General features: G+C 37.4%; 2 protein-coding genes and 1 long non-coding RNA gene across 5 annotated transcripts; 1 reads left to right on the forward strand and 2 right to left on the reverse strand.

The window, feature by feature from the left end:
- The first annotated feature begins 264 nt into the window (after nt 1–264).
- On the forward strand, nt 265–24668 carry Cht6 (Chitinase 6). 3 transcript variants are annotated; one of them, XM_081988130.1, is made up of 21 exons: nt 265–446; nt 9526–9586; nt 9968–10150; nt 10852–11111; nt 11697–11821; nt 11870–11999; nt 12876–13061; nt 13116–13378; nt 13434–13568; nt 13624–13742; nt 13798–14476; nt 14602–14730; nt 17265–17495; nt 17551–17592; nt 17647–17754; nt 17807–18017; nt 22724–22892; nt 23512–23662; nt 23720–23958; nt 24009–24185; nt 24243–24668. In XM_081988130.1, the coding sequence occupies exons 1-21, from the start codon at nt 438–440 to the stop codon at nt 24470–24472; spliced, it is 3837 nt and encodes a 1278-aa protein (XP_081844256.1). In that variant the 5' UTR covers nt 265–437; the 3' UTR covers nt 24473–24668. The 3 variants fall into 3 exon arrangements, with proteins under 3 accessions (XP_081844256.1, XP_081844254.1, XP_081844255.1); XM_081988128.1 differs by lacking the exons at nt 22724–22892; nt 23512–23662; nt 23720–23958; nt 24009–24185; nt 24243–24668 and having other exon boundaries at nt 268–446; nt 17807–21100; XM_081988129.1 differs by lacking the exons at nt 22724–22892; nt 23512–23662; nt 23720–23958; nt 24009–24185; nt 24243–24668 and having other exon boundaries at nt 268–446; nt 17554–17592; nt 17807–21100.
- LOC145734657 (uncharacterized) lies at nt 9640–10565 on the reverse strand. The gene is made up of 2 exons (XR_014179473.1): nt 10375–10565; nt 9640–9890 (listed from the first exon to the last, which is right to left on the reverse strand). It is a non-coding gene; the product is annotated as an uncharacterized LOC145734657 (long non-coding RNA).
- Nucleotides 14727–17149, reverse strand: LOC145734648 (exoglucanase B-like). The gene is made up of 11 exons (XM_081988145.1): nt 16917–17149; nt 16599–16861; nt 16407–16546; nt 16267–16361; nt 16106–16214; nt 15854–16053; nt 15648–15801; nt 15480–15597; nt 15287–15429; nt 15041–15232; nt 14727–14989 (listed from the first exon to the last, which is right to left on the reverse strand). Exons 1-11 carry the CDS (start codon nt 17123–17125, stop codon nt 14759–14761), a joined length of 1854 nt encoding a protein of 617 aa, XP_081844271.1. The 5' UTR covers nt 17126–17149; the 3' UTR covers nt 14727–14758.
- Nucleotides 24669–25482: the final 814 nt, after the last annotated feature.

Genomic DNA, 25482 nt, shown 5'->3' on the forward strand with positions numbered 1-25482 from the left:
TCAGTACAAGTAGTTCCAAACGTATTTTATAGCTTTACGAGTGTAATTTTGACAGTTATGCCCTCAATTACAGCTTGAAAATTGTCAAATTCAATTCCATAGAGGTACAAAACAACAAAATTGGATGAGAAAGGACCAATATCCTCTTCTCTGTATTTTCATCATTGGGGATGAACTTTTTCTCATTGATTTTAACTGAAAAGTGCATGTGTGGGGGAAGATTCCCCGCCACCACTGTTGGGTACCTCTCACCTTCTTCGCGTACCACTCATCAGTTCTTGGACTGGTGTCGCCGAAGAACTGCGTCATTACGAGTGGTACCCGTGTAATTTTGCGCGTTCAAACCAGTGCCGTGCATTTTCTAAGGTGTTTGTAAGGTGGTTCCGTTGATTTTCTGGATTATTTTGGATGTTTGAACGTTTTGATTTGCTGGCAACATGATCTCGGTGAGTCTGTCTAGTAATGTCATCACTGGAATGTCATAATTGTTATATAAGTAGTAATTACCATAAAAAACCCTCTTCGCATACAAATGAGCCAAATATATTATGGGTTTCCTAAAGTATCGGTTGCCTAACTATTGGAACTTTCGCTTCCACTTTTGGGTGCGAAGCCCAACCCTGATGGTACCACAAGCAAAAAAAATATACTTTTATAGCTTTATTGTTGCAAAAAAGCGTCAATAACCTCACCCACCTAATAAAAGGTCTTTAAAACTGGGTTCGCCAACGCGTTTATTATGGTACCTTGGTATTTTACTGGTGTCTCAGTTGATTTAGTTGCAACCCGTTTTTTGGGTATGTGCATTTTTGCATACACTTTTTTTTGCGTACAAAAAAAAAATTGCTGCTTTTTCTGACCAATCACAAACTATATTCACTAGGCTGAGGTTTATGCAAATGCTGAACAAGTAGAATTATAGTAGTATCGACATATAAAAGTCAATATCATGTCAACTATAAGGCTGTCGATAAGTACGCTAAAACTATAATGTCAAAAATTAGGTAGGAAATCCATTTTTTTCACTAAATAATTAGGATTTAGTCAATTCAGAAAGGAAGAAACCCGAATTACATCGTTATGACAAAAACAATGGTGGCCACCGCACTTTGCTTTGAAATATGGGATTGTCGGAATGGCGGTCAAAAAGCATAACCGTCAAACACGTAACAGTGTTTTTGTTGTTGGTAAAGTAAACAAAAATTCGGTTTCGTACCAAAGCAAGTGGAAAATTCGTGTGGAAGTAGGTTCGCTCCATTAAATCACGTTTCGTAATGTGCATGTGCGTTTCATCGACGTATTAATAATAATTACTGCTTTAAGGTTCCATTAAAAGTAAAAAGGTGACCCTGGTAGTGTTGTATGAAGTCACACCTTGACATTTGTAACAAATTTTAATAAAGGTAACAGAGGGAACACCTATTTAAAATTTACAACAAGACTTTGCACACCTATTTTTTTTTTGATAATTCAATCTTTTGTATTCATACAAGGATGCACTTAAAGTGCATCGTAACTAATTCATTCTCAGTTTACTGTTAATTTATCAAGGTCTTCACCAACCTATACAGTGTGTCCCAAATTGGTTCTACATGTATGGGGATCTTGGTAACCGTAAGAGCTACAGAGTCGGTTAAATGGGGAAAGTTTTAGACAATTTTACGTAAAACTTATTTCCGGTTTCCAAATTAAATTATCTTTCTGAGTTTTCCGGAAAATTGGGAAAATGCCAGAAGCTGCAAAGTTAAAGAGAGTATTGAAACTAAGACATTATTGAAAAATCTATTGTCATTGGTTTCCGAGATATGGATGATAACTTTGTAAATTGTTATTGCCGCCATCTTGAATTGTTGAAATTTTTGGAAAATTTCGTTTTTCTGTCATTTTTCGGGTTTTAGCGACAGTAAAAAGCTCTTAAAATTCGTCTCAAACTGTTCTTTCACCTTGTTCTAACAGTAACAACGATTGAACATATACAGGGGGTCCAAAAAAGAAAAACAGTTAAATTTTTAAAATCAAAATTTTAAAATTTATTATCTCAGGTATTTTTCTGGCTTCAAATTTTTAGTGTTTTTTCAGGTTATTGAATAGAAAATTTAATGAGGATTCCAAAAATGTGCTTAAAACTGTCATTTTCTTACTCCAAGAGGGTTTTATAGTCGATTTTGTCCCTAACTGTCCTTTCAAACTGTGTTTCTGGTAATTCAAACTTTTCTACCTGACTGTACGAAATTTTTAGTATTTTTTCAGGTTATTGAATAGGAAATTTAATGAAGATTCCAAAAATGTGCTTCAAATAGTCATTTCCTTACTCCAAGTGGGTTTAACTGCCAACTTTGTCCCTGACTGTTTTTCCAAGCTGTGTTTCTTGCAGTTCAAATTTTGAGACCGCTTTTCTCCCTGACTGCACCAAATTTTGTAGTGGTTTTTTGGGTTATCGGATTGGAAATTTAATGAGGATTTCAAAAATGTACTTAAAACTGTCATTTTCTTACTCCAAGAGGGTTTTACAGTCGATTTTGTCCCTGTCTGTCCTTTCAAACTGTGTTTCTGTCAATTCAAACTTTGACACTGCTTTTCTACCTGACTGTACGAAATTTTTAGTGTTTTTTCAGGTTATGGAATAGGAAATTTAATGAGGATTCCAAAAATGTGCTTAAAACTGTCTTTTTCTCAACCAATAGGGTTTTACAGTCGATTTTGTACCTGTCTGTCCTTTCAAACTGTGTTTCTGACAATTCAAACTTTGACACTGCTTTTCTACCTGACTGTACGAAATTTTTAGTGTTTTTTCAGGTTATTGAATAGGAAATTTAATGAGAATTCCAAAAATGTGCTTAAAACTGTAATTTTCTTACTCCATGAGGGTTTTACAGTCGATTTTGTCCCTGTCTGTCCTTTCAAACTGTGTTTCTGTCAATTCAAACTTTGACACTGCTTTTCTACCTGACTGTACGAAATTTTTAGTGTTTTTTCAGGTTATGGAATAGGAAATTTAATGAGGATTCCAAAAATGTGCTTAAAACTGTCATCTTCTCACTCCAAGAGGGTTTTGCAGTCGATTTTGTCCCTGTCTGTCCTTTCAAATTGTGTTTCTGGTAGATCAAACTTTGACACTACTTTTTTACCTGACTGTACAAAATTTTGTAGTATTTTTCTAGATTATTGAATAGAAAATTTAATGAGGATCCTAAAAATGTGCTTAAAACTGTCTTTTTCTCAACCAATAGGGTTTTACAGTCGATTTTGTACCTGTCTGTCCTTTCAAACTGTGTTTCTGACAATTCAAACTTTGACACTGCTTTTCTACCTGACTGTACGAAATTTTTAGTGTTTTTTCAGGTTATTGAATAGGAAATTTAATGAGAATTCCAAAAATGTGCTTAAAACTGTAATTTTCTTACTCCATGAGGGTTTTACAGTCGATTTTGTCCCTGTCTGTCCTTTCAAACTGTGTTTCTGTCAATTTAAACTTTGACACTGCTTTTCTACCTGACTGTACGAAATTTTTAGTGTTTTTTCAGGTTATGGAATAGGAAATTTAATGAGGATTCCAAAAATGTGCTTAAAACTGTCATCTTCTCACTCCAAGAGGGTTTTGCAGTCGATTTTGTCCCTGTCTGTCCTTTCAAATTGTGTTTCTGGTAGATCAAACTTTGACACTACTTTTTTACCTGACTGTACAAAATTTTGTAGTATTTTTCTAGATTATTGAATAGAAAATTTAATGAGGATCCTAAAAATGTGCTTAAAACTGTCTTTTTCTCAACCAATAGGGTTTTACAGTCGATTTTGTACCTGTCTGTCCTTTCAAACTGTGTTTCTGACAATTCAAACTTTGACACTGCTTTTCTACCTGACTGTACGAAATTTTTAGTGTTTTTTCAGGTTATTGAATAGGAAATTTAATGAGAATTCCAAAAATGTGCTTAAAACTGTAATTTTCTTACTCCATGAGGGTTTTACAGTCGATTTTGTCCCTGTCTGTCCTTTCAAACTGTGTTTCTGTCAATTCAAACTTTGACACTGCTTTTCTACCTGACTGTACGAAATTTTTAGTGTTTTTTCAGGTTATGGAATAGGAAATTTAATGAGGATTCCAAAAATGTGCTTAAAACTGTCATCTTCTCACTCCAAGAGGGTTTTGCAGTCGATTTTGTCCCTGTCTGTCCTTTCAAATTGTGTTTCTGGTAGATCAAACTTTGACACTACTTTTTTACCTGACTGTACAAAATTTTGTAGTATTTTTCTAGATTATTGAATAGAAAATTTAATGAGGATCCTAAAAATGTGCTTAAAACTGTCTTTTTCTCAACCAATAGGGTTTTACAGTCGATTTTGTACCTGTCTGTCCTTTCAAACTGTGTTTCTGACAATTCAAACTTTGACACTGCTTTTCTACCTGACTGTACGAAATTTTTAGTGTTTTTTCAGGTTATTGAATAGGAAATTTAATGAGAATTCCAAAAATGTGCTTAAAACTGTAATTTTCTTACTCCATGAGGGTTTTACAGTCGATTTTGTCCCTGTCTGTCCTTTCAAACTGTGTTTCTGTCAATTTAAACTTTGACACTGCTTTTCTACCTGACTGTACGAAATTTTTAGTGTTTTTTCAGGTTATGGAATAGGAAATTTAATGAGGATTCCAAAAATGTGCTTAAAACTGTCATCTTCTCACTCCAAGAGGGTTTTGCAGTCGATTTTGTCCCTGTCTGTCCTTTCAAATTGTGTTTCTGGTAGATCAAACTTTGACACTACTTTTTTACCTGACTGTACAAAATTTTGTAGTATTTTTCTAGATTATTGAATAGAAAATTTAATGAGGATCCTAAAAATGTGCTTAAAACTGTCTTTTTCTCAACCAATAGGGTTTTACAGTCGATTTTGTACCTGTCTGTCCTTTCAAACTGTGTTTCTGACAATTCAAACTTTGACACTGCTTTTCTACCTGACTGTACGAAATTTTTAGTGTTTTTTCAGGTTATTGAATAGGAAATTTAATGAGAATTCCAAAAATGTGCTTAAAACTGTAATTTTCTTACTCCATGAGGGTTTTACAGTCGATTTTGTCCCTGTCTGTCCTTTCAAACTGTGTTTCTGACAATTCAAACTTTGACACTGCTTTTCTACCTGACTGTACGAAATTTTTAGTGTTTTTTCAGGTTATTGAATAAAAAATTTAATGAGGATTCCAAAAATGTGCTTAAAACTGTAATTTTCTTACTCCAAGAGGGTTTTAAAATTTAAAAAACGTTTCTCTGCCCTTTAGAAACTAAATAATATATTATCAGCAATAAGAATTTACAAAGTGATCATCCATATCTTGGAAACCAATGGCGATAGATTTTTTCTAGTTACGTCATTGTGTTTTACGTAGAAAAGGGCCTTAATAATGTCTTGGTTTCAAAACTCTCTTTGACTTTGTTAAGGAGCTGTAAGTTGAAAAATGCAGCTTCTGATGTTTTCCCAATTTTCCGGAAAACGGAGAAAGATTATTTAATTAAACTTTCCCCATTTAACCGACTGTGGAGCTCTTACGGTTACCGAGATCCCAAATTGGGACACACTATATTTTATAATATACTACTTTTTGGATATTTCACATTGTTTAGGAACTTCTGGTCATCTCGAGCCTATTTAAAAATAATCTCGCACCATTAGAAGTTTGTTCAGACAGGTACCTGCACCTGAACAGTGAAAGTCAGACGTTAATGTAGCACTTTCTCTCTTTAAAGTAACGATTGAGACAAAGATGATTAAGCTTGGTTGATTAGTGGTTTCAGATGAAAACCAACGCTAATTAGTTGATTGTCTAGAGTAATTTTCAAATTTATGGAATTTTGATTTTTTCACCACATCAACATTCTGAATGACTGGAAAAACGTTTTGCTCGAAACAAGGCAATAAAGCTCAACAAGGAATAGACAATTATAACACTTTTTTCGTGTGAACCGTTACGAAAAACAACGATTTCGATCGGCACCATAAAGTCGCTCGTGCGGCATGCCCCAAAAGCAAAAAAGGCAGCAGGAATTTGTGTAATTAATATTTTAAGCAGAGTGGTAGCGAAAGGAACGTTACCACATCGATTGTGGTGTTGAAATGTCTCGATTTCCCATCTAAATCTGACCATTAAGAGACCTTTACATCCCTGCTAGTAGAACACAATTAGGCGGATGACACAACCGTAATGGTGGCAGCACTGAACAAGGAACACACATGCATAAATAACATAGTTACATAAGATTGACCTGGTTAACATCAAAGATACTTTTATATGTCTGCTGACCGTAACGATTCTTTAAAACTACTACATTTTTTCAGATGGAATTCCAATAGTTGTGATGCAATACTGTAGGGTTAACAGTGAAAATGTTGTATTGTTATAGGTCTATTGTCCTATAAAACCATAAAATTATGACTAAACACAACACTAGACAAGGATGGCAGGGAAAATGAAAGTGGTTCTTGTGAGCTTGACAGGTTTACCTTCGCTCGAGGAATTTATTCAGTATACAATAAATTGGTTCGGTTAGTGTTAACAATTCCACGTAGTTGTCATATTTCACACGCCCCTGAACCTAAACTAAAATTTGAATAAGTTCCCATACCTTGTGCTTGATATTCGCCAATTACATTCTAAACACACACACATGACTTTCTTCTTATTTGTTGACAATTGATGATCTAGTGTTAATTATTGATCAATTGAAGAAATTGGCAAATAGGAAAAAAAAGAGAGAGTCAAGTGCGAACCGTTTTTCCTTTTGTTACATTGCTGTTAATTAGGAAGTGTAGGTGTGGTTTTATATATTCAATACGAATAATTGTTTATGTTTTAATTAATAAAGAGAAAGATGGAATCCACGGGCTAATTAAGGTCAACAGTTGTGTTTGCAACATCCTTGAATTATTGCCACTGAAATGTAATCTCGTTTGGCACGCAAGGAGTACAATATTGGACACTTTTTAACATTTGTTATAGCCAATCAATGCGTATGATGACGTAGTCGTCATTTGTCTTGGCCCGGACCATACATCCTCTTTTGGCAAGTAAATTTTGACCTTACTGACTTTTCGAAAGCCCGTTTTAGTCAACCACACTACAACTTATTTAGGATTTATCAAAATAGTGCACCAAAAATGTTTTTGATCAACATTGAAGCCCTCTAGTGGCCAAATCCTCACACATATAAGCCCAAGTGTGGTCATTTTTAGAAAGTTAATTTCAATGGCCGTTTAAAGACATATAAAGATTTTCAAGAAGTATGCCAAATACGCAAGATATTTAGGATTGAATGAGAAGGTGCACCAAAAATGTGCATAATAACTTTGGTCAAATTCAAAGCCCTCTAGCGGTGCAACCCTCAAACGAATTAACTCAAGGATAGTATTTTTGGAAAGCTCCTTTTAATAGCTACCCATAAACGTATAAATGTCTTAAAAAAGTATACCAAATAAGCGAGTTATTTAGGATTGAATGAGAAGGTGCACCAAAAATGTGCATAATAGGTTTGGTCAAGTTTGAAGCCCTCTAGCGGTCAAACCATAAAACCAATCAACTCAAGAATAGTATTTTTGGAAAGCCCATTAAAATAGCTGTCCATAAACGTATAAATGTCTTAAAAAGGTATACCAAATAAGCGAGTTATTTAGGATTGAATGAGAAGGTGCACCAAAAATGTGCATAATAGGTTTGGTCAAGTTTGAAGCCCTCTAGCGGTCAAACCCTCAAACGAATCAACTCAAGAATAGTATTTTTGGAAAGCCCATTAAAATATCTGTCCATAGACGTATAAATGTCTTAAAAAAGTATAAAAAGCCATACTTAACCACATCCGTTTTATCTCGCAATTGTTTTAGTTGACCTTGTCCAAAAATTTGTGTTTTTTTCCCAAATACTACCTATTGTATTATTAATTAAAATTAGCTTAAAACCAGCTGAGAAGCGAAATACGTTAGTGTTACGCAAATCGTAATGCGTAACCGGTTTTGAGTAAAAGAAAAACGGTATCGATATTAATGTATGGACAAAGTTGGGAAAGAAATTGTTGCCATCAGACCGTGACAGTTTGCACTTTTTGTCCAAGTCGGTTATTATTAATATTGTTACGTCCCAGACGAGGAAAAAGCATTTTGTAACGATTTTGAATGGAAAGTTGATAGTTTTGAGGGTCTTAAGTGAAATCCTCCCATTAATATTACATGCAGGTACTGAAGATGGCCGGAAATAATACGAAATAGTCAGGAAACCAAAAATATGGTGTTGTTTGTAAATGGTCACGTTTTCAGTACTACTCCTATAAAGCAGGGAAAAGTTCAATTTCAAACTTAAATGCCATTCCAATATATTGTTTATTATAGTTGCAATAATGCTTAAAAGTTCAATGAAAATAGTATTGGATTCAATGTTCAGCAAATTCGGGCCATGAAACCACAAATTTGGGATTTAACCATGACCAAATGCATAAAAAAGTGAAGAAAACTCTATTTCTGCTCATCAAACCAAAATTGCATTTCACACCAAATTACTGTTGCTAATCATTATAAACTGAACAGCCGTTACTGCATCTATGCCATTGTCTAAGTTTATTAACATGTAATAATAATTTAGCTTTTGGCCATTATTTACCTTGTACTGGCGTTGTTGCACCACTTCCTCGGTAAACGTCGACTAATTTTTTTGTTATTTCATGGTAATGACTGTAATTTGTTTAAACTGGATGGAGGAAAGGACTAGAACTGAAGTGGAACCAAAAAGTAAAGAAGACATTAATGGAGACATCAACAGTCAATTAGGCCAGAAACAGTTTGATATCTCCAAACTGCTTTCGTAATTTTAGCTGGTTTTATTTAATTAATCTTGTTTTTGTTTCTAGACACCATTAACTGTCTTAAATAACTCGTGGTAAAGTAACTGACTGAGATCACAGACCAGTAAACTTCACTTTGACTGTAGTAGTAAAACTGATTTTTTTTACACAATCACCATAACTGAAAATACAATTAAACATCCTTGGGCACACCTAACGAACATCAATAACATTTAAAAGATCATCAACATTCCTGTTTTAGTGTGATTCACCTCTCAGACCATCTCAGTCTGTTGACTGGTTACCAGAGCCACTCACTTTCAAGGACTTACATTTTAGTATGCCATTAGGAGATAGTAAAAATTGCCGCTTCCTGCTTGATTTCCTCTGTATTAAGACACTTTCTCCAGATCAGAAAGTATTATTTAGTAAAATTGTGGGTATCAGAAATATTTTTTGTAGACTCAGAGGGTTGGTGAGCTGAAAATCTTGAGAGTGAAAGTGAATTGTATAATATTTTGACCTGTAAGGTGCGGTTGAGATGGCCGGAAGACCTGTAATATGTTTGAATACCTCGATGGATTTTCGCAATTGACCGCCCATATGTATTGTTTTGAGAAAGTTTTCTTTATTGCAAAAAGCTGAAGGTCACTAGACCTAATAAGAATTGTGTGGCAAAAATAGTAATTTCATCATCGTCTTTTGTTTTCAGACGGTGATCTGTCGATGGTTATTCCTGCTTATATCATTATCAACATGGACCAAATTGATCGGTAAGTTTAACCATAGACCTATTAATGTAAAAATAATAATACAAACGAAAGGATTCAACCTTGATTTTCATTCATTCAATATTAAAGGCCAGGTACACTTTTAATAATAACATATTAATAAATATACGTTAGTTGCTAAGAATTTACGCAATACACAAGTGTCTTGAGGAATTTTTTCTTGACATATTTGATCACTTAGATCATTCGTAAGACCAACTAGTTTTGCTGTTAATAAAGAAACGTCCTGCATATAAGTGTCCTCCAGCCGCCATTTTAATTCAACAACGCGTCCATCCATAATTGCCTGGAGGACAAACAAACCAGTGCTACATCACAGTTACTTTTACATTCAGTCATTTATATTATTCGAATCTGTTGCAGACGCAAAAGAGATGAGAATTGTCTGTTACTACACAAACTGGTCAGTGTACAGGCCCGGACAGGCAAAATTCAGTCCGCAAAACATCAATCCCTACCTGTGCACCCATTTGGTGTACGCATTCGGGGGATTCACCAAAGAGAACACCCTGAAACCGTTCGACAAGTATCAGGACATTGAAAAAGGTATGTTTACGTAACACTTTTTACCATTACAGCTAAGCTGATTGAAACATTGTAATAATTTGGTAACTTTTATGTTGTTGATATTATGGAAAAAAAGTGGATCGAATCGATTGGTTACGGCCACGAAAATGAAAGCTACGAGAAGCCCGTGATTGATTAAGGCTTGGCCTATCACATACAGGACGGACGATATTTCGAAAACTGTAAAAATTAACTTAACTTACCTAAATTTGGTACCAATTCCATTATTTTAAATGGAACACCCTGTATATCATTATACATTTAGATTCTGCTAACGATTTCAAGTATGTTTCATGTGTGATAACGTATCTGCAACGGTTGTGGGGAGTGTCTTAGCTTCTAAGCCGAAGAAGGTAGAGCAAAATGGTATATGCCAAGGTCATACTGCAAAGTTTGACAGAAACGTCATTTTTCAAACGTCAATAGCTGGAAAACAGTTGCAGATAGAGATAGGTTATGAAATATATGATAGGATCTTTAGGAGAATCAAAAAATATAATACTATAATAATATACACTATAATTGCCAAATTCAAGGGTTGTGAAAAATTTTAGGCCAGTAAACCAATTAACAATAACTTGCTGACATTGAATTATAAACATTTACATGGTATTTAATTCAAACTGAAAAAGTAGAATTTTACAAGGTAAAAGACATCTGAGTAGAATGACGTATTCTAGGTGGTTACGCCAAGTTTACGGGCTTGAAAACCTACAACAAGAACCTGAAAACCTTAATAGCTATTGGTGGTTGGAACGAGGGTTCTTCCAGGTTCTCCCCAATGGTGGCCAGTGCTGAGCGACGAAAGGAACTGGTGAAAAACGCCATAAAATTCCTGCGACAGAACCACTTTGACGGTCTGGACTTGGACTGGGAATACCCAACATTCAGGGACGGAGGAAAGCCTCGAGATAGGGACAACTACGCTCAACTTGTTCAGGTAAAGGCCGTTTGTATCGGTTATAGTTAAACTGACCCTTAGTGTAGCAAATTGATGTCGAAAATTATATAGTTAACTCAACTGGAAGATTTCTAATTTTTTAGGCAATATCGATATAATAAATTACATTACACTGGTCGGGTTTAGTTGTTTTTTTCTAGGTCGAAAAACAAACAAGAATCCTTCTAATCGAGAGTGGACATTTTATTGCAAAAGTGCAGTTTTGCAACGGTAACAAATTAATTACGAATCCCAGTTTGGGTGCGTTTTTCCTTTGGCCAGCAAAACCACCATTGAAAATCTTTCTGATCCTGCTTGTAGTAATTAGAAAACCTTTATAATTTCTCCTTTAAGTTGAGTTGTGCAATGCCTAAAGTACATAATAGGCGTAAAAATCACATGACACCACGATTATAAAATCACACGGAGGTCACGTGACCTTTGAATCAAAACGTTGAAGCCTTGTAACTTGATTTATGAAAATAACAAACCCGGAACCAAAGAATTTGTAAATTTCTTTAACTGGATAATATAGCAATTTTTTCAATTTTTTTTACTGTGTTCTGATATGATTGAAAATTGCAGGAATTACGTGAAGAATTTGAAAGGGAATCTGAAAAAACCGGGAGACCTAGATTGCTGCTTACCATGGCGGTCCCAGCGGGCATTGAATACATTAACAAAGGCTACGATGTACCGAAACTCACCAAGTAAGTACTTTACGCAATTGTCTATTTAAAATTGCATGGTAATTTCAGATATCTAGATTGGATGAACATCCTGAGTTACGATTATCATTCAGCTTTCGAACCGGCAGTGAATCATCATGCACCGCTTTACTCCTTAGAAGAAGACAACGAGTACAATTACGATGCGGAACTGAACATCGTAAGTAATTCTAATTTGGTGGTACTTTTTGGGTACTGTTACCTTGCGCTAATTGGTCAGAAAAACCACCACCTTAACCCACATATTTCCCAACAGAACCGTGGCCAATTATATGACCTGTACATGTGGTAAATATAAAACCAATTAAGACGCAATATTCACAATTTCTGACCAAAAAAAAATATGAAAGTGCTATTAAAAGTTTATCTTAAAATGCAATTGGAATACGAGAAACTTTTACATAATGGTAAATTGATTGGAGGCTTAGAATGGTTGTATTGTTTTAATGGTAGGCATTCTTCAAATGCACTTCAAGGTGATTGGCTCTTTTGTTTCTTTTAAAGTAATAACGGTTACTTATCTTGTCTGTATTTCAATTAAGGACGAAGAGAAAGCCGATGACCTGCAAAATGTTACAAATTTTCCGGGTTTTCTATGTTTCAGCTTAATGTCTGAAAGTTAATATAACAGCATTTATCTAGTATCATAGTGGTTTAAGGTCTTTTTTGTATAAAGCTTATTTTCCTAAAAGTTATACCACCTTTTAGGAAAATTATCATTTTCGTGGCTTCAGGGTTTAAGAGATTTTCTCCAAAAAAAATAGAGAATTTTATATTTAATTTATAGGCATTTATAGTTCTAGAGCCACCAACAAAAATTGGCCACCCTGTACAATTACAGTGAAACTAGAAATTAGTAAAGACAACAAATTAAATCTGTATAAAGTATATTGCTGTTGTTATAGTCCAAAATCGCTTGTAACAAGTTATAACTGTAATAGAATTTCCCATAAAAGTAAATATTCTTATCAAGCCAAACCGAACCTTATGGAAGGAGTGAGTGTTTCCGCTAGTAGATGGTTTTTTTTTTATTCAGGATTATACCATAAAACACTACCTGAAAATGGGGGCAGACCCTGCCAAACTAGTCTTGGGAATACCAACTTATGGGCGTTCTTACACGCTGTTTAATCCAGACGCTTTTGAGATAGGTTCCCCAGCTGATGGACCTGGAGATATGGGCGAAGCAACCAGGGAGAATGGTTATTTAGCTTATTACGAGGTTTGCCTATTATTAACACCACAGGGATGTCAAAGTAATTTCCAATGTTTATAGATATGCGATTACGTAAAAAACCAGGATTGGGAAGTGGATGAACCGAATCAAAAGGCAATGGGCCCAATAGCGTTTAAAGACAACCAATGGGTGGGTTATGATGATGAGAATATTGTCCGGAAAAAGGCGGAGTACGTTGTGGAGAATGGACTTGGTGGAATCATGTTCTGGGCTATAGACAATGACGATTTTAGAGGAAACTGCCACGGGAAACCTTATCCTTTGATCGAGGCTGGTAAAGAAGCCATGCTCAATGCTTACGGGTTGGAAAATTTCATTAAACTCACATTCATTTAGTTATAACACCTACTTTTGCAGAACGAATGAAGATAACTTGATATTACCTCCAAGTAAACCCACCAAAACCTCCAAACTGAAAAATAGAAGAAAAACCACCACCACAACTGAAAAACCTGAAGAAGTTAGTGTATCAACCACACCAAGAAGAAGGCGGTAATTACTTTTTAACTCTAAATTACAAACATTTACTATGAAGTGTGTTTTACAGCATTAAAACCAAGTCACAAGATAAAAAGTCTGAAGAAACCTCCACTTACAGCAGTCTGAAGATTGTTACCCCAGCCTATACTACTCCAGAACCTCCTGCCACACCAGACATGGGTGGAGGTAATCCAATTTTAGGTCATTTTATGCCAAAAAGTTAAATTATAATTTTTGACAGCTTTCAAGTGTGAAGACGAAGGTTTCTTCCCCCATCCCAAAGATTGCAAAAAGTACTACTGGTGTTTAAGTGGTGCTGGTGATTCTGGAATAGTAGCCCACCAGTTTACCTGTCCAGCTGGACTGTACTTCAACAAAGCTGCAGATTCTTGTGACTACAGCCAGAACGTGTTTTGCAACAAAAAAGCTCAGAAGGCTACCACAGAGAAATCCCCAGCAACCACCACTACCAGACCACCACCTAAAATCACTGCGGCTACCAGCAAAACCACCCTAAACTTCCGTACTACCACCACCACGACCACTGAAGCCCCAGAGGAGGAAGAGTACGAGTACGAGGACGAGGAGCCCAGCAAAAAAATCAGCGCTGAAGAAGACCCCAAAGTGATCAAGGAGCTAATCGATTTGATCAGGAAAGCTGGAGGTATTGAGGAGTTGGAAAAACAGCTGAACCTGGGGAAAGACACCACAACAAGCAACCAAGGCAGCACCACTCCCTCATCCATTAGCAAGTCGCTGTTTGAACGGGTTTTGAGTAAAACGAACAAGAACAGTTTGAGCGCTTTGAGAAGTGCAGGCAACCGGAACAGTGGCGGTCCTCAAGGAGGTTTTGGTGAGGAGATCAAAGAAAAGAAAGTGGAACGAGGACGTCCTCAGTATCGTACCTTAACAAGACAAAGGTGAGTTTTTCTCGTTTTGTGCAAATTTTCAACAAAATTTCTTTATTCACCACAACTCTTTTCTCCTTTATCCAAATTTGTATCCCCTCCTGGACACACTGTATACATTTTTACAATATTTCCAGGTCTACTACTGAAACACCAGCACCTACTGAACCCCGGGAAAAAGAAACCAAGTCTAGAACATCCCTGGAATACGTAAACATCCGCAGACCTAAAACTAGCAGCACAACTGAAGCAAACGAAGACGACAAGTAAGTTTTTTCTTTATTTAATGACAAATTACTCGTCAAAAAGTAAATCATAAGTGGCCAAGCTAATGGCAACATCTGCCTGCTCCCAAAAACGGTGCACAGCAAACTGGGGCACCTGTCCTCCGTTTAGGTAATCCTCAATCATGGACCAATCAGGATCTTGCTTAAACCAGGACCGGACGCTCAGGAATGTAGAGTTTTCGTTGATTAGATCACCGTTTGGGTATTTGCCCGACCAACCCTCCAAAGGAATGTACAACTACAATTTGCTATAATACAGAGTGTATCCAAGAAAGTGCAACGTGTGTACCTTATGGTTAAAATTAGTGTAACCACTAAACGATTCAACCAATGAAATTCCTCGATCTGTAAGGTGGTGGTCCCATAAAGCGTCCAGCAACTTCTGAGCCACTTCCTTGGCTTCAGCGTTCCCAGAAGCTGCAGCGTAGTAGCTTAACGTTCTCGCTGTTGCTGAGGCTGCACCAATGCTTTGTCCATAACCCTACAAACACCTCCTTCCTCAGTTTGTTTAGTGGTGAAACCCTTTTAAACTTACAGTGACAGTAACTTGAGTATTTGGAGGTAGCTCTTCCCATTTGATGTTTGAAGGGATAGTAAAGTCCCCATCTGAGTCAAAGGTAATCTCACTCATCACCCATTTAGCCCACTTGGTGATTATTGCCTCAGCTCGTGTGTTTCCTAATAAAGTATCAAATAAGGTTTGTTTGGATGAGTGATAGTTAAAGTACCGGTTAAGTAGTAGTACTGAGCTACACGGTCTGCTGTCCAAGCTTGGAAACCAAACCAAGGGTTTGAGTCTGCGTAGCCTGGTTGGTAGTCAAACCACATCCCTTTGAACGAGGCATCCTGTTAACCAAACCACTCAGTAAACCACTAAATGTGCAATGGTGGCTAACCTTGTATTCCTGAGGAGGATCCCCGTAAACTTTGTTCCAACTGTTGGTAACTCCGGCAGCAAAAGCTCCCTGACTAGTTTGCAGGTATTCGTACAAATCTAGCTGCTGGTCTAGACTGGTCTGCCAATCCGAAATTGCTGTAGCACCTTTAGGTCTACAAACACCCTCTCAATTCTCATGAAAAGTCACAAGTACACAACAACAACCTTATATTAGGGTCATTGACCAAACCATGAGCGGTGACAAGGTTCTGGTATCCGTAGTAAGCCACAGAATTGCCACTTCTCCAGGAATACCCATTGGTACCCAAGGACCCACCCCAGGAAATACCCCAGGAGATCAGGAAGTGGGAACTGTTCTTGTCTTGCGCTGGTTGACAGGTTTCTTTACCGATACAGTTACCAATCTGCAATTTGTTGGTTCACCTTGTAGCTGATAATGATAATTTTGATACTAACTTGTTTGAAGTGTCGATCAAAGAAGGAGTATCGCAGAAAGTCGCCCATTTTAGCCGCTTTTCTTAAACTATCCTGTACTACAGACAAGTTTCCATGTTTCTGTGCCCACCTACACTAAATTGCATTAACATTTTTTGAGACTTAAGGGGGTAGAACTTTACTGTGAGGCCCAGAAAGCTGCCTGTACAGCTCTGGCGTCTGCATCCGGTCCAGCACCGTACTGATAACTGGGAGTGGCTTGTCCAGTCTCTGAAAACTACCAAAACATTTCCTTCTGACTTAAACAGTCACTGAAACTTACATGAAATCCGTCTGCAGCTCCGTAGGCAAAGTTATCGCATGTTGGAGTATTGAAACCTTCCCACAAGGAGCCTTGACCCAAATTAACCAAAGAAGGCCCGTCTGCTTCAGGTCCTAGTTCGCACGCTCCCTGAATATTGCCTGAAAGTCCGTTCTGAGCAAAACAATCGACTGAAAACCACTTGAAACCTACCAAAACCGTAGATATTGTCCACGTCAGACAACCAGTGCATAATGTAAATGTCACTAGTGTTGTAAGCCTCCTTTATTTCGTTAAAAATTGGGTCTTCACCCACGGTGATCCCAGCTGAAGTCCCAGGATTGCTGGGATTATACCTGTCAGTGTTTTCCTGCAGTTTAGGGATCATAAACTGCTCAATCATATTCCAGGCATTGTTGAAAGGCTCAAAGTCTCCACTGACAGCCCCATAGATGGCTTTTAAGTAAACATTATAGCTGAAATTTGAAATTTTTACTCTATTAACCTTCTTGAAAGGTTTAACAGGATTACCTGAAAGCTTCTGAGTCGGTTTCATGCCCATAATCCGTAGATTCCACCAGTAAAGTCTCGGAAGAATGATAGGGAACTCCATCTTTGGAGAAGTACTGATTGTTTGGGTCTATGATCTTGTTGTACTGGGTTAGGAACCGATCCTTGTAGGTGCCAGCTTTTACGGAACCATACACCAGTAGAGCAACTAGAAATAGTTTGGTTGCCATGTTTGGTTTCGTTTAACTGGTTTTAAAGATTGTTTCTCAAGGGTTTTGTTGTGGAGAAGTGGTTTAGATAACACCTAAAAGTTACTGATTTGGTAGTGGAAACACTTAAAGTAGATAAACGGTTGAAATTCTTTTTCAGTGGTCTGAGCCGGAACAAAATACTTGGAGAACTTGAAGCGGAAGAAAATAGGGATGTGGAGGAATCGGAACCGGTTACCAAGAGACCTAACCAGCCTCAGTATGTTAACATTCGTAGACAACGACCTACGACCACTGAAGCTACGAGCACGTCTTCCAGGTATACATCTCTACGAAGATCTACAGCTTCACCAGTAGACCTGGAGGATGAAACTGAACTGAACGAACCCAGGTACGTATTATTGTTAGCTTTGCAGTGGAAGTTGTTATGGTGTGTTAATTTGTAGCAGCAATACTGAAGCACCGTCATCTACCAGTCCTTCTCTAAGGTAATGTTTTCCTAACCTTAGTTAAATTTAAAGTTAAAATTGTTCCTTACACAGATATCAAACTATTAGAAGAGGTAGCACCACTACAACTACCACAGCATCACCTGAAACCACCAGAAGAAGGTTGACTACAACACCACCAGAGGATATTACCACGTTAAGGTAATTAGTAGACTTCCACTAAAACTAGGTGAAATACCTTAAGGTTTTACAGGGTGACCACCTCTGAAGCAACTACAGACTTGGTGACCACTGTCGATCCTGAAGAAGTAGTTAAAACTGATATAACAAGCACACAAAATACAGTGACAGAAAGTAATAGTAGTACAGTAGCGCCAGAAGCCAAAAAGAAGCGCCCTCTATACCAACCCAGGCCATTTTCGGCTGTAGCAACTACAACAGCTGCTACAAGCACCACAACCAAGGTGAGTCCATCTTTTAGAACCCGCGCACGCTCTTCTACGGAACCCACGACTACTACTACAATTAAGGCTAGGACTAGGAGTAGATTTAGTACGGTAAATAGGAACTTAAGTGGAGATGTTGAGCAAGAGGAGAAGTACTCGCGGACTTTGGAGAGCACCAAACCGGCACGTACTCGAAAAAGGTTGCTCACAACCACTGAAAAACCTTTGAGTGACAGCAATGACGACTACAACAGAGCTTATAGGCCTACAGGAGAGTTAAGCGACTTGTCTTCCTTAACTGCTGTGGATTTGAACCTTAGAGGTGGTGAATTTGTGTCTCAGCAACGTAGGAGACGTCCTGGAGTTGTTACTACAACTACTACAACCACCCCCAAGACGGGAAATTTAGTGAGACGAGTAGTAATACGTGGAGGACCGACTACAGAGAATACCACTCAAACTTCCACTAGACCAAGAAAGATTATAAGGAAATTTAGACCTACTGGACTGTCCACAACCACTACAACTGAAGAAACCCCCAGGTCTACTAGAAGAGTGGCGCTGTTTAGGCAAAGAACCACTCCACCTCCCTCTGAGAGTGATAGTTCATTGCTACAGCTTCTGAAACCTCGTAACACTACTGCAACGGAAGAAAGTAACATTGAACCACCTCAGGAAGAGGAAGAGGAGAACATCAAACTGTCTGAGTCAAACATCAGGGAGAGTAGCAAGATTAATGCGTTTGGTCTGGAGGAAAAAGCTTTGAAAAAAGTGTTTTCAGGGAAAAGTTTGTTGAAAGAACCTCTGGAAACTACTACTACCACTACCACTACCACAACTCCGGCTAGAAGAGTTAGAACGAGAAAGATTATCAGAAAACTTACCACAACTAGTACAGAACCAGTGACGGAGACTACCACAACCACACCAACTAGACGAAGGAAAGTGTTTGTGAGAAGGCGCCCTGCAAATAACCTTCAAAGTACCACAACTACTACAACAACCACAACGGAACCTCCAGAAAGCACAACCAGTAAATCTGAAACAACCACAAGGCCATACAGACTCAGCCTGTACACCAGACCGTCGTACGTCATTTCTTCCCCTGAACCGGTTGTGGAAGAACCAGAGGATGAAGAAGTGGACGAGGAAGAGGAGGACGAGGAGGAGGAAGAGGACGATCCTTTCATGGATGACCCCTACATGGACAGCTACTTTAAAAACCTACAAGAGGACGAACCTCCCGAAGAAGACAATTTGAGAAGCACTCCAAGCTATACTGTATACTCGTTTAAACGCACTCACCAATTTGAGTCCAGCATGAACTTTAATGATGATGAAGACCCTGACAAGGAAAACAAAACTGTTAGTAAGGTTATACTGACCACTTCCATGAATAAAAAGCCTGAAACTTCAACTGTAACCAGCTTGAATGAGGAAGGAACCACTTTAGATGATGTTACATTAACTTCTAACGAAATTGGAGAGGAAGAGAGCACCACTTTAGCCTCCTCCACCACTGAGTACCAGAGGAGAAGCACCTTAAGGTCGGTGAAAGACCGTCCTAGGTTCGGTTTGAATAGAAGGGTTAGTGTACCTCCACCTAGCACTACCACAACATCAGAAAAATCATTTAAAAACCGGAAGTTTCCTAGTGAAACTTCCTCTACTACCACTGCCATAACACCTTTAGGAAATTTAATTCAACAGTACAGCATTACTGAAACCACCTCAGAATCTACTACACCAAGAACAAAACCAGTCTTCCTGCAAAAAACCACCACCACTACCACCTCAGTAGATAACCTGGGGGTGGACACTGAAGCAGTTAAAACACGTAACAGAAACCTCTTCTTCAAGAGGAAACCCCCTGTAACCACCACAGCAGCACCTGTACTGGAGGAGAGCACCACCGATAGCTTGACAACCCTGCATCACATTTTTGCAGAAATTTCCTCAGAAGATGAAAAATTGGACACCACAACGGAAGCGATGGTTAGCTCCCCACTGCCAGCAAATACTGGCAAACTGGAACGATTGATCGAAGTCAACAGGATAGTAGAAATAAAAACCAAACAAGCTAAAAAGAAAACCAAGTCTGGGACTGAGGAAGTGGACACCAAAGTAGAAATCGTTCCCACAGTGAATAAAATAGGAGAAATATCCAGGATAACCTTCATCAAAATTGTGGACGGGGATAATGAAACTGTTATAGTTAAAGACCCTGAGTCTAACGAAATTTCGACAACCAATGATTTGCTGGTCACCCAGGAAGCTAGAGTGGTGGAGGTTCCTTCAAAAACCCAAACAGTCAACTTGAAAAACTTTGACTTTGACTTGAAACTACCAAATCGAGAGGAGAGAAAATTCGAACTGAGTGGCCACCCCAAAAACAACTTTTTTGAAATAATTGATGGAACCTCTGATCTAAATTTGATTACTCCCAAACCTCGACACACTGAAACCTCCACAATACCTCTCCAAGGACTGTTTAACTCGGAGAAACAGCACCTCAACCCCAGTTTCACCACAAATGATGAAGTTTTAGAGACGGGCAGGTCAGAGTTTGTTAATGTAAGACTCTTGGACCAGGATAAGGGGGAAGGGAACCTGCAGGGCTCCACCAGGTTTATCCCTGTGAGGGTGCTGAACCAAGATGAGGAGGTAAAAGCCCACGTAATGGAGATCACTCCTCCTGACTCCAGGACAATTAAAATAGCTCCAATTCAAGTGGAGATGGCTCGGAGTGTTGCCAGTTTCCGGATACCTCCAAAATCTTGACTCAACAACTAGAGTAGTAGTAGTTATTTATTCCAATGCGATTGGTCGACCTGGGACCAATCAGGACACTGTTTGAATGTAAATATTTAACTGTTTTTTGTTTTTTTTTAACCGCACCTGTACAAAAACCAAACTAAAACAGCACTGTTCTCTGTTACTTTCTGTCCTTCTCATTTTGTGTGTGCCATAGCTTTTTTGAGGTACGTTCACGGATTTTCTGGACGTGGATATGTGTGACTACGTGTATGTCGGCCAGTGGGAGTGTTCTTTTCATTATCATTGTAATCCTGTTTAAAAATATACTGAAAATGTGATATTTACTTGAAAAGGGTTTTACTTTATAACCTCACTAATATTTGTATAAATAGAGTGGATTTAAGGTTTTTAACAGAAACTACTAAACAATTTACAATTTTTTTTCACTGAAAATTTTATTAAAAAGTGACCAAATTACTTATAAATATAAGGAAATTTCAGGTAAGTCCTATATACTTACAATTTAGTTTTTGGAAGACCTTGTATATATTTGGTGGTTGGTTTTCATGTACTTACTAGGTTTGGATAGAGGGTTTTAGGAAGAACATTTTAGTTTTTTTCCAGTCGCTGAGATCCTAAAAATAACTTAATAATGGCGCTGCAAATTTGGAGCATTGGTCAACAAAGTCAAAGGAACTAAACAATTCATTTTTTGGAAGGCCCTGTATATATTTGATGGCCGATTTTTCAGTGCTTATAAGGGATTGATAGAGGACTTCAAAAGGAACATTCTAGTGTTTTTCCGGTTGTTCAACTCTTAATAATAACCGAGTTATGGCTTTGCAAACTTTGAGCAAACGTCAAGTAAGTCAAAGAGACTTAAACAACTAATTTTTTGGGAGACCCTGTATTCATTTGGTACCCTATTGTTGAGTGCGTGTTAGGGAATTATAGAGGTCTTCAAATAGAATATTCTGGTATTTTTTCGGTTCTTCAACTCCTAAAAATAACTGAGTTAGGGCTTTACAGACTTTAAGCAATCGTCAAGTTAAACAACTCATTTTTAGGGCTACCCTGTATATATCTGTGTTTTCAGTGTTTATAAGGGATTGATAAAGGACTTCAGAATGAATATTCTGGCATTTTTAGCCGCATTTTTTTAGGGATAGACAAAAACATAAAAGTTAGAAAGGAAATATTGAAAATACATTCAAAAACTTCAACACCCTGTATTTTCTTAATAAGAACATTTTTCGATTATACATATAGCAAGTTATAGGTTTACAGGACGCTCTGTATATGTCGTCTGTCCTAGCCAGAGCAGAATAATTCGGAATCTACTAAATACAGGGTGTTTCAACAAACACATGCTCGCTTTTGGCAATATTAATGAAAAGTATATGACCAAAAAAACCCATTTAAATTGGTGTAATAACAACCATTTACTCTGGGGATAATTGGATAATAACATGCACTGAAAACCATTAACCAACTTGTGCGCTATGATCAGAAAAAATGGAGGTATTAAAGTCATTTTTAATGTTTTTTTTGATTGATTTCACATTTGGTAACCGGTTTCTGAACAATGAACAAGAATTGGCAAAAACTATGCTTAATTTCAAGGCAATCAGCCAATCCCAGCATGTCGTGATTTCTCTTTAGATATTGAATTAATTTTAAAGATTTTTTCTTATTGATTTATGAAAGTGTTCTTGGGCAATGACTGAATACCTCAATGGTTTTTATACGGTTAAGTGCTAATTTATGGTAATATTCATTGTTGTCTGAATAATGTGATCTTAATTAAGTATTGTTACTTAACACTTCCTAGACTGCTATCAATAATTATGTAATGAATCCATTTAGGCTATGAAATAAAACTCAAAAAAATCAATCCAGTATATTTCACTAGGGTGTTACAATAAGTAAAGTTTTCACTAACACACTACAGTCACCACTACTTGCAGACGACTTCTTCGAGGGCGGCTTTCCGGGTGGGTAACAGAAGGAGACCGACGACGTTCACCAGGTTCGAAACTACCACGACACCATCACCGAGAGTGACTAAACCTGGTCGAAGAACCACGGTACCCACCAGCAGAAGGCGGTCCACCTACAGGCCGGTAGAAAGTCAAGGTAAGCCGTACCAAAATGTTGTCTGATTGGTCACCCAACTGTTGACGATTCTTTACCTATAAAAGCAATTTGTGGTCTCTCTAATAATTACCAATTATAATATTAAATGTCTTCATTTAATATTATATATTCAGTTTATAAGGAAGATTATTAGGGTTAAACAGCTGAAGAAAACAGTGTTGCAACACCATCCAAGGAAGAAGATTTGTTGACCTTTTAAGTTCATCACGTAAACAATCACTTTCGATTTTTCTACCGGTTGTCTCGATGGAATTTTAATGGCTGCCAGTTAACTCCTTGTTAATTTTGTCTCTTGATGTGTCAAAAACATTTAAGGCAATGGGGATCTTCCATTCCATTTTCTAATAGAGAAGTTTTTACATTTTTGACACTAAAAAGATTTTGCGTGAACGTAGCTCGGTTATTTAAGGAGTTACAAAAAAATGTAAAGAAGGAAAGTTGTACAAAATTTCATCCTCTACAAGATTGTTTTGAGGTGTTTTTGCCCTTTAGAGGCTCCTTAAGCAGTTCCAAGGCAAAAAGTGGCAGGGTTAAGTCTTTGTTTTTAGGAGCTAATTTGCATGTAGTTTAGTTAAATGTAACTTTCCATTAATTTAAGGTAACACAACTACGCCCCTGACTAAATCAACCAGCAGATTCAGGTTTGTGTCTCGTAAACCTTATGGAAGAACCACAACCTATCTGCCCCCTTTAAACACCACCGATCAGTTCATAGACTCGACCAATCACCAAACCACCGAAAATCAATCGTATGTTACGCCACTGTAGTTAATATACACAGAGTGATAAAAAAACTGACTTTGCAGGAATAAGACTCCTTCTGAACTAGCTGACATTGCTGTTGCCTTGCAGAAGGTTCAAAGGGCACCGGTACCATCAAGGCGAAAACCCCAAGTGGTTTCCTACTCGTTGGTGACGCCTTCTCCAAAGAAGAAAACTGTAGCCATTACTGTGCCCTTTCTTCAGCTTTACAGTACTCCTGGACCGTTCCTGAATGACGTGTACAATATACAGGGCATTACTGCCGAGGATTTTGTTAGTAAATGTAGGTTATTTAGGGTTTTTACGCAGAAAGGGTTTCATTGGGGTTAAAAGATGCTGCAGGTGCCGCTTCCACAAGGGCTGGAAGTCGTTACACCACCTCCACCGACACTCCAGCGATTGTGATCACTTCGGGGGCGGTTTCAAAGAGGCGGCAACCCAACCAAGCCCTTCATTACAGGCCAGTATCAGACTATGACTATTACGACAATATTGAAAGTAGTGTAGTAGGTAAGTTTAGTATAACCAAAAAGGAGGGGTTGAAATAGTAATAAGGGGATTACACAGGTAAAATTCCTGCGCACAGCAAAGTACTCATACACGATAACGGAGTGATTGAGTGCCTGGACCAAGGCAATTTCCCTCATCCTTTGTCCTGCAAAAAGTTCATTTACTGCGCTAAAATGGACACGGACAGAATCATCGGTTGGGAGTACACTTGTCCGAAAAATTTGAGTTTTGACCCAATTGGGAGCATGTGCAACTGGTCTGCTGGTCTTGGATGTAACGAAACCTAAATTTTGCTCACAAAATGTCCAGTCAATCACCAAAGACACTGTCACAATGAGAATTATTGTTAGTGTAGTGCCAACGTATTGTTTAAGTCTCAAATGATAATTATTTGGTAATAAGCAGTAATAAATAACTTTATGCATGTAATTATAGTGTTTTGTAGGTAATTTATTTATGAAATTAAAATACAACAGAAAGGAATTATTGTATTTTTTTTAATACTCTCTCTTAGTGGTTCATTCACCTTATGTCAAGAAAACTAAACTGACCTCCCTGCTACTACTGAGTAGAAAATGTTTAGACACTTTATAGTGTGTTTTGTAAATTGTTAGTCTAGTTTTAATTTAGACTCTCTTGCCAAAAATCAATTTTTATAAATTAAACAAAAACAGGTAAAATCAAGTAAAACAGCAAAACTTACTGAAGTAACTGATTTATTACCTTTATTTAACCATTTATTAGAACGGTTTAATTAATATATAATAGGTAATTTTATTATGAAATTAAAATACAACAGGAAGGAATTATTGTTTTTTTTTTAATACTCCCTCTTAGTAGTTCATTCACCATATGTCAAGAAAACTAAACTGACCTCCCTGCTACTACTGAGTAGAAAATGTTTAGACACTTTATAGTGTGTGTTGTAAATTACTAGTCTAGTTTTAATTTAGACTCTCTTGCAAAAAAGCAATTTTTATAAATTAAACCAAAAACAGGTAAAATCAAGTAAAACAGCAAAACTTACTGAAGTAACTAATTTATTATCTTTTTTTAACCATTTATTAGAACGGTTTAATTAATATATAATAGGTAATTTTATTATGAAATTAAAATACAACAGGAAGGAATTATTGTTTTTTTTTTAATACTCCCTCTTAGTGGTTCATTCACCATATGTCAAGAAAACTAAACTGACCTCCCTGCTACTACTGAGTAGAAAATGTTTAAACACTTTATAGTGTGTGTTGTAAATTGCTAGTCTAGTTTTAATTTAGACTCTCTTGCAAAAAAGCAA

This window comes from Ips typographus, linkage group LG10 (assembly GCF_016097725.1).
Source record: "Ips typographus isolate SLU linkage group LG10, UJ_Ityp_2.0, whole genome shotgun sequence".
Classification (NCBI taxonomy): domain Eukaryota; kingdom Metazoa; phylum Arthropoda; class Insecta; order Coleoptera; family Curculionidae; genus Ips; species Ips typographus.

Coding starts and splice junctions, on each gene's coding strand:
- Cht6 (XM_081988128.1), top strand. Junction 9,587..9,967: donor AACATGGACCAAATTGATCG/GTAAGTTTAACC, acceptor AATCTGTTGCAG/ACGCAAAAGAGATGAGAATT. Junction 17,496..17,550: donor ACTGAACTGAACGAACCCAG/GTACGTATTATT, acceptor GTTAATTTGTAG/CAGCAATACTGAAGCACCGT.
- LOC145734648 (XM_081988145.1), bottom strand. CDS start 17,125: ATGGCAACCAAACTATTTCTAGTTGCTCTACTGGTGTATGGTTCCGTA. Junction 16,547..16,598: donor GGACAATATCTACGGTTTTG/GTAGGTTTCAAG, acceptor ACGGACTTTCAG/GCAATATTCAGGGAGCGTGC. Junction 15,430..15,479: donor TCAGTACTACTACTTAACCG/GTACTTTAACTA, acceptor ATACTTTATTAG/GAAACACACGAGCTGAGGCA.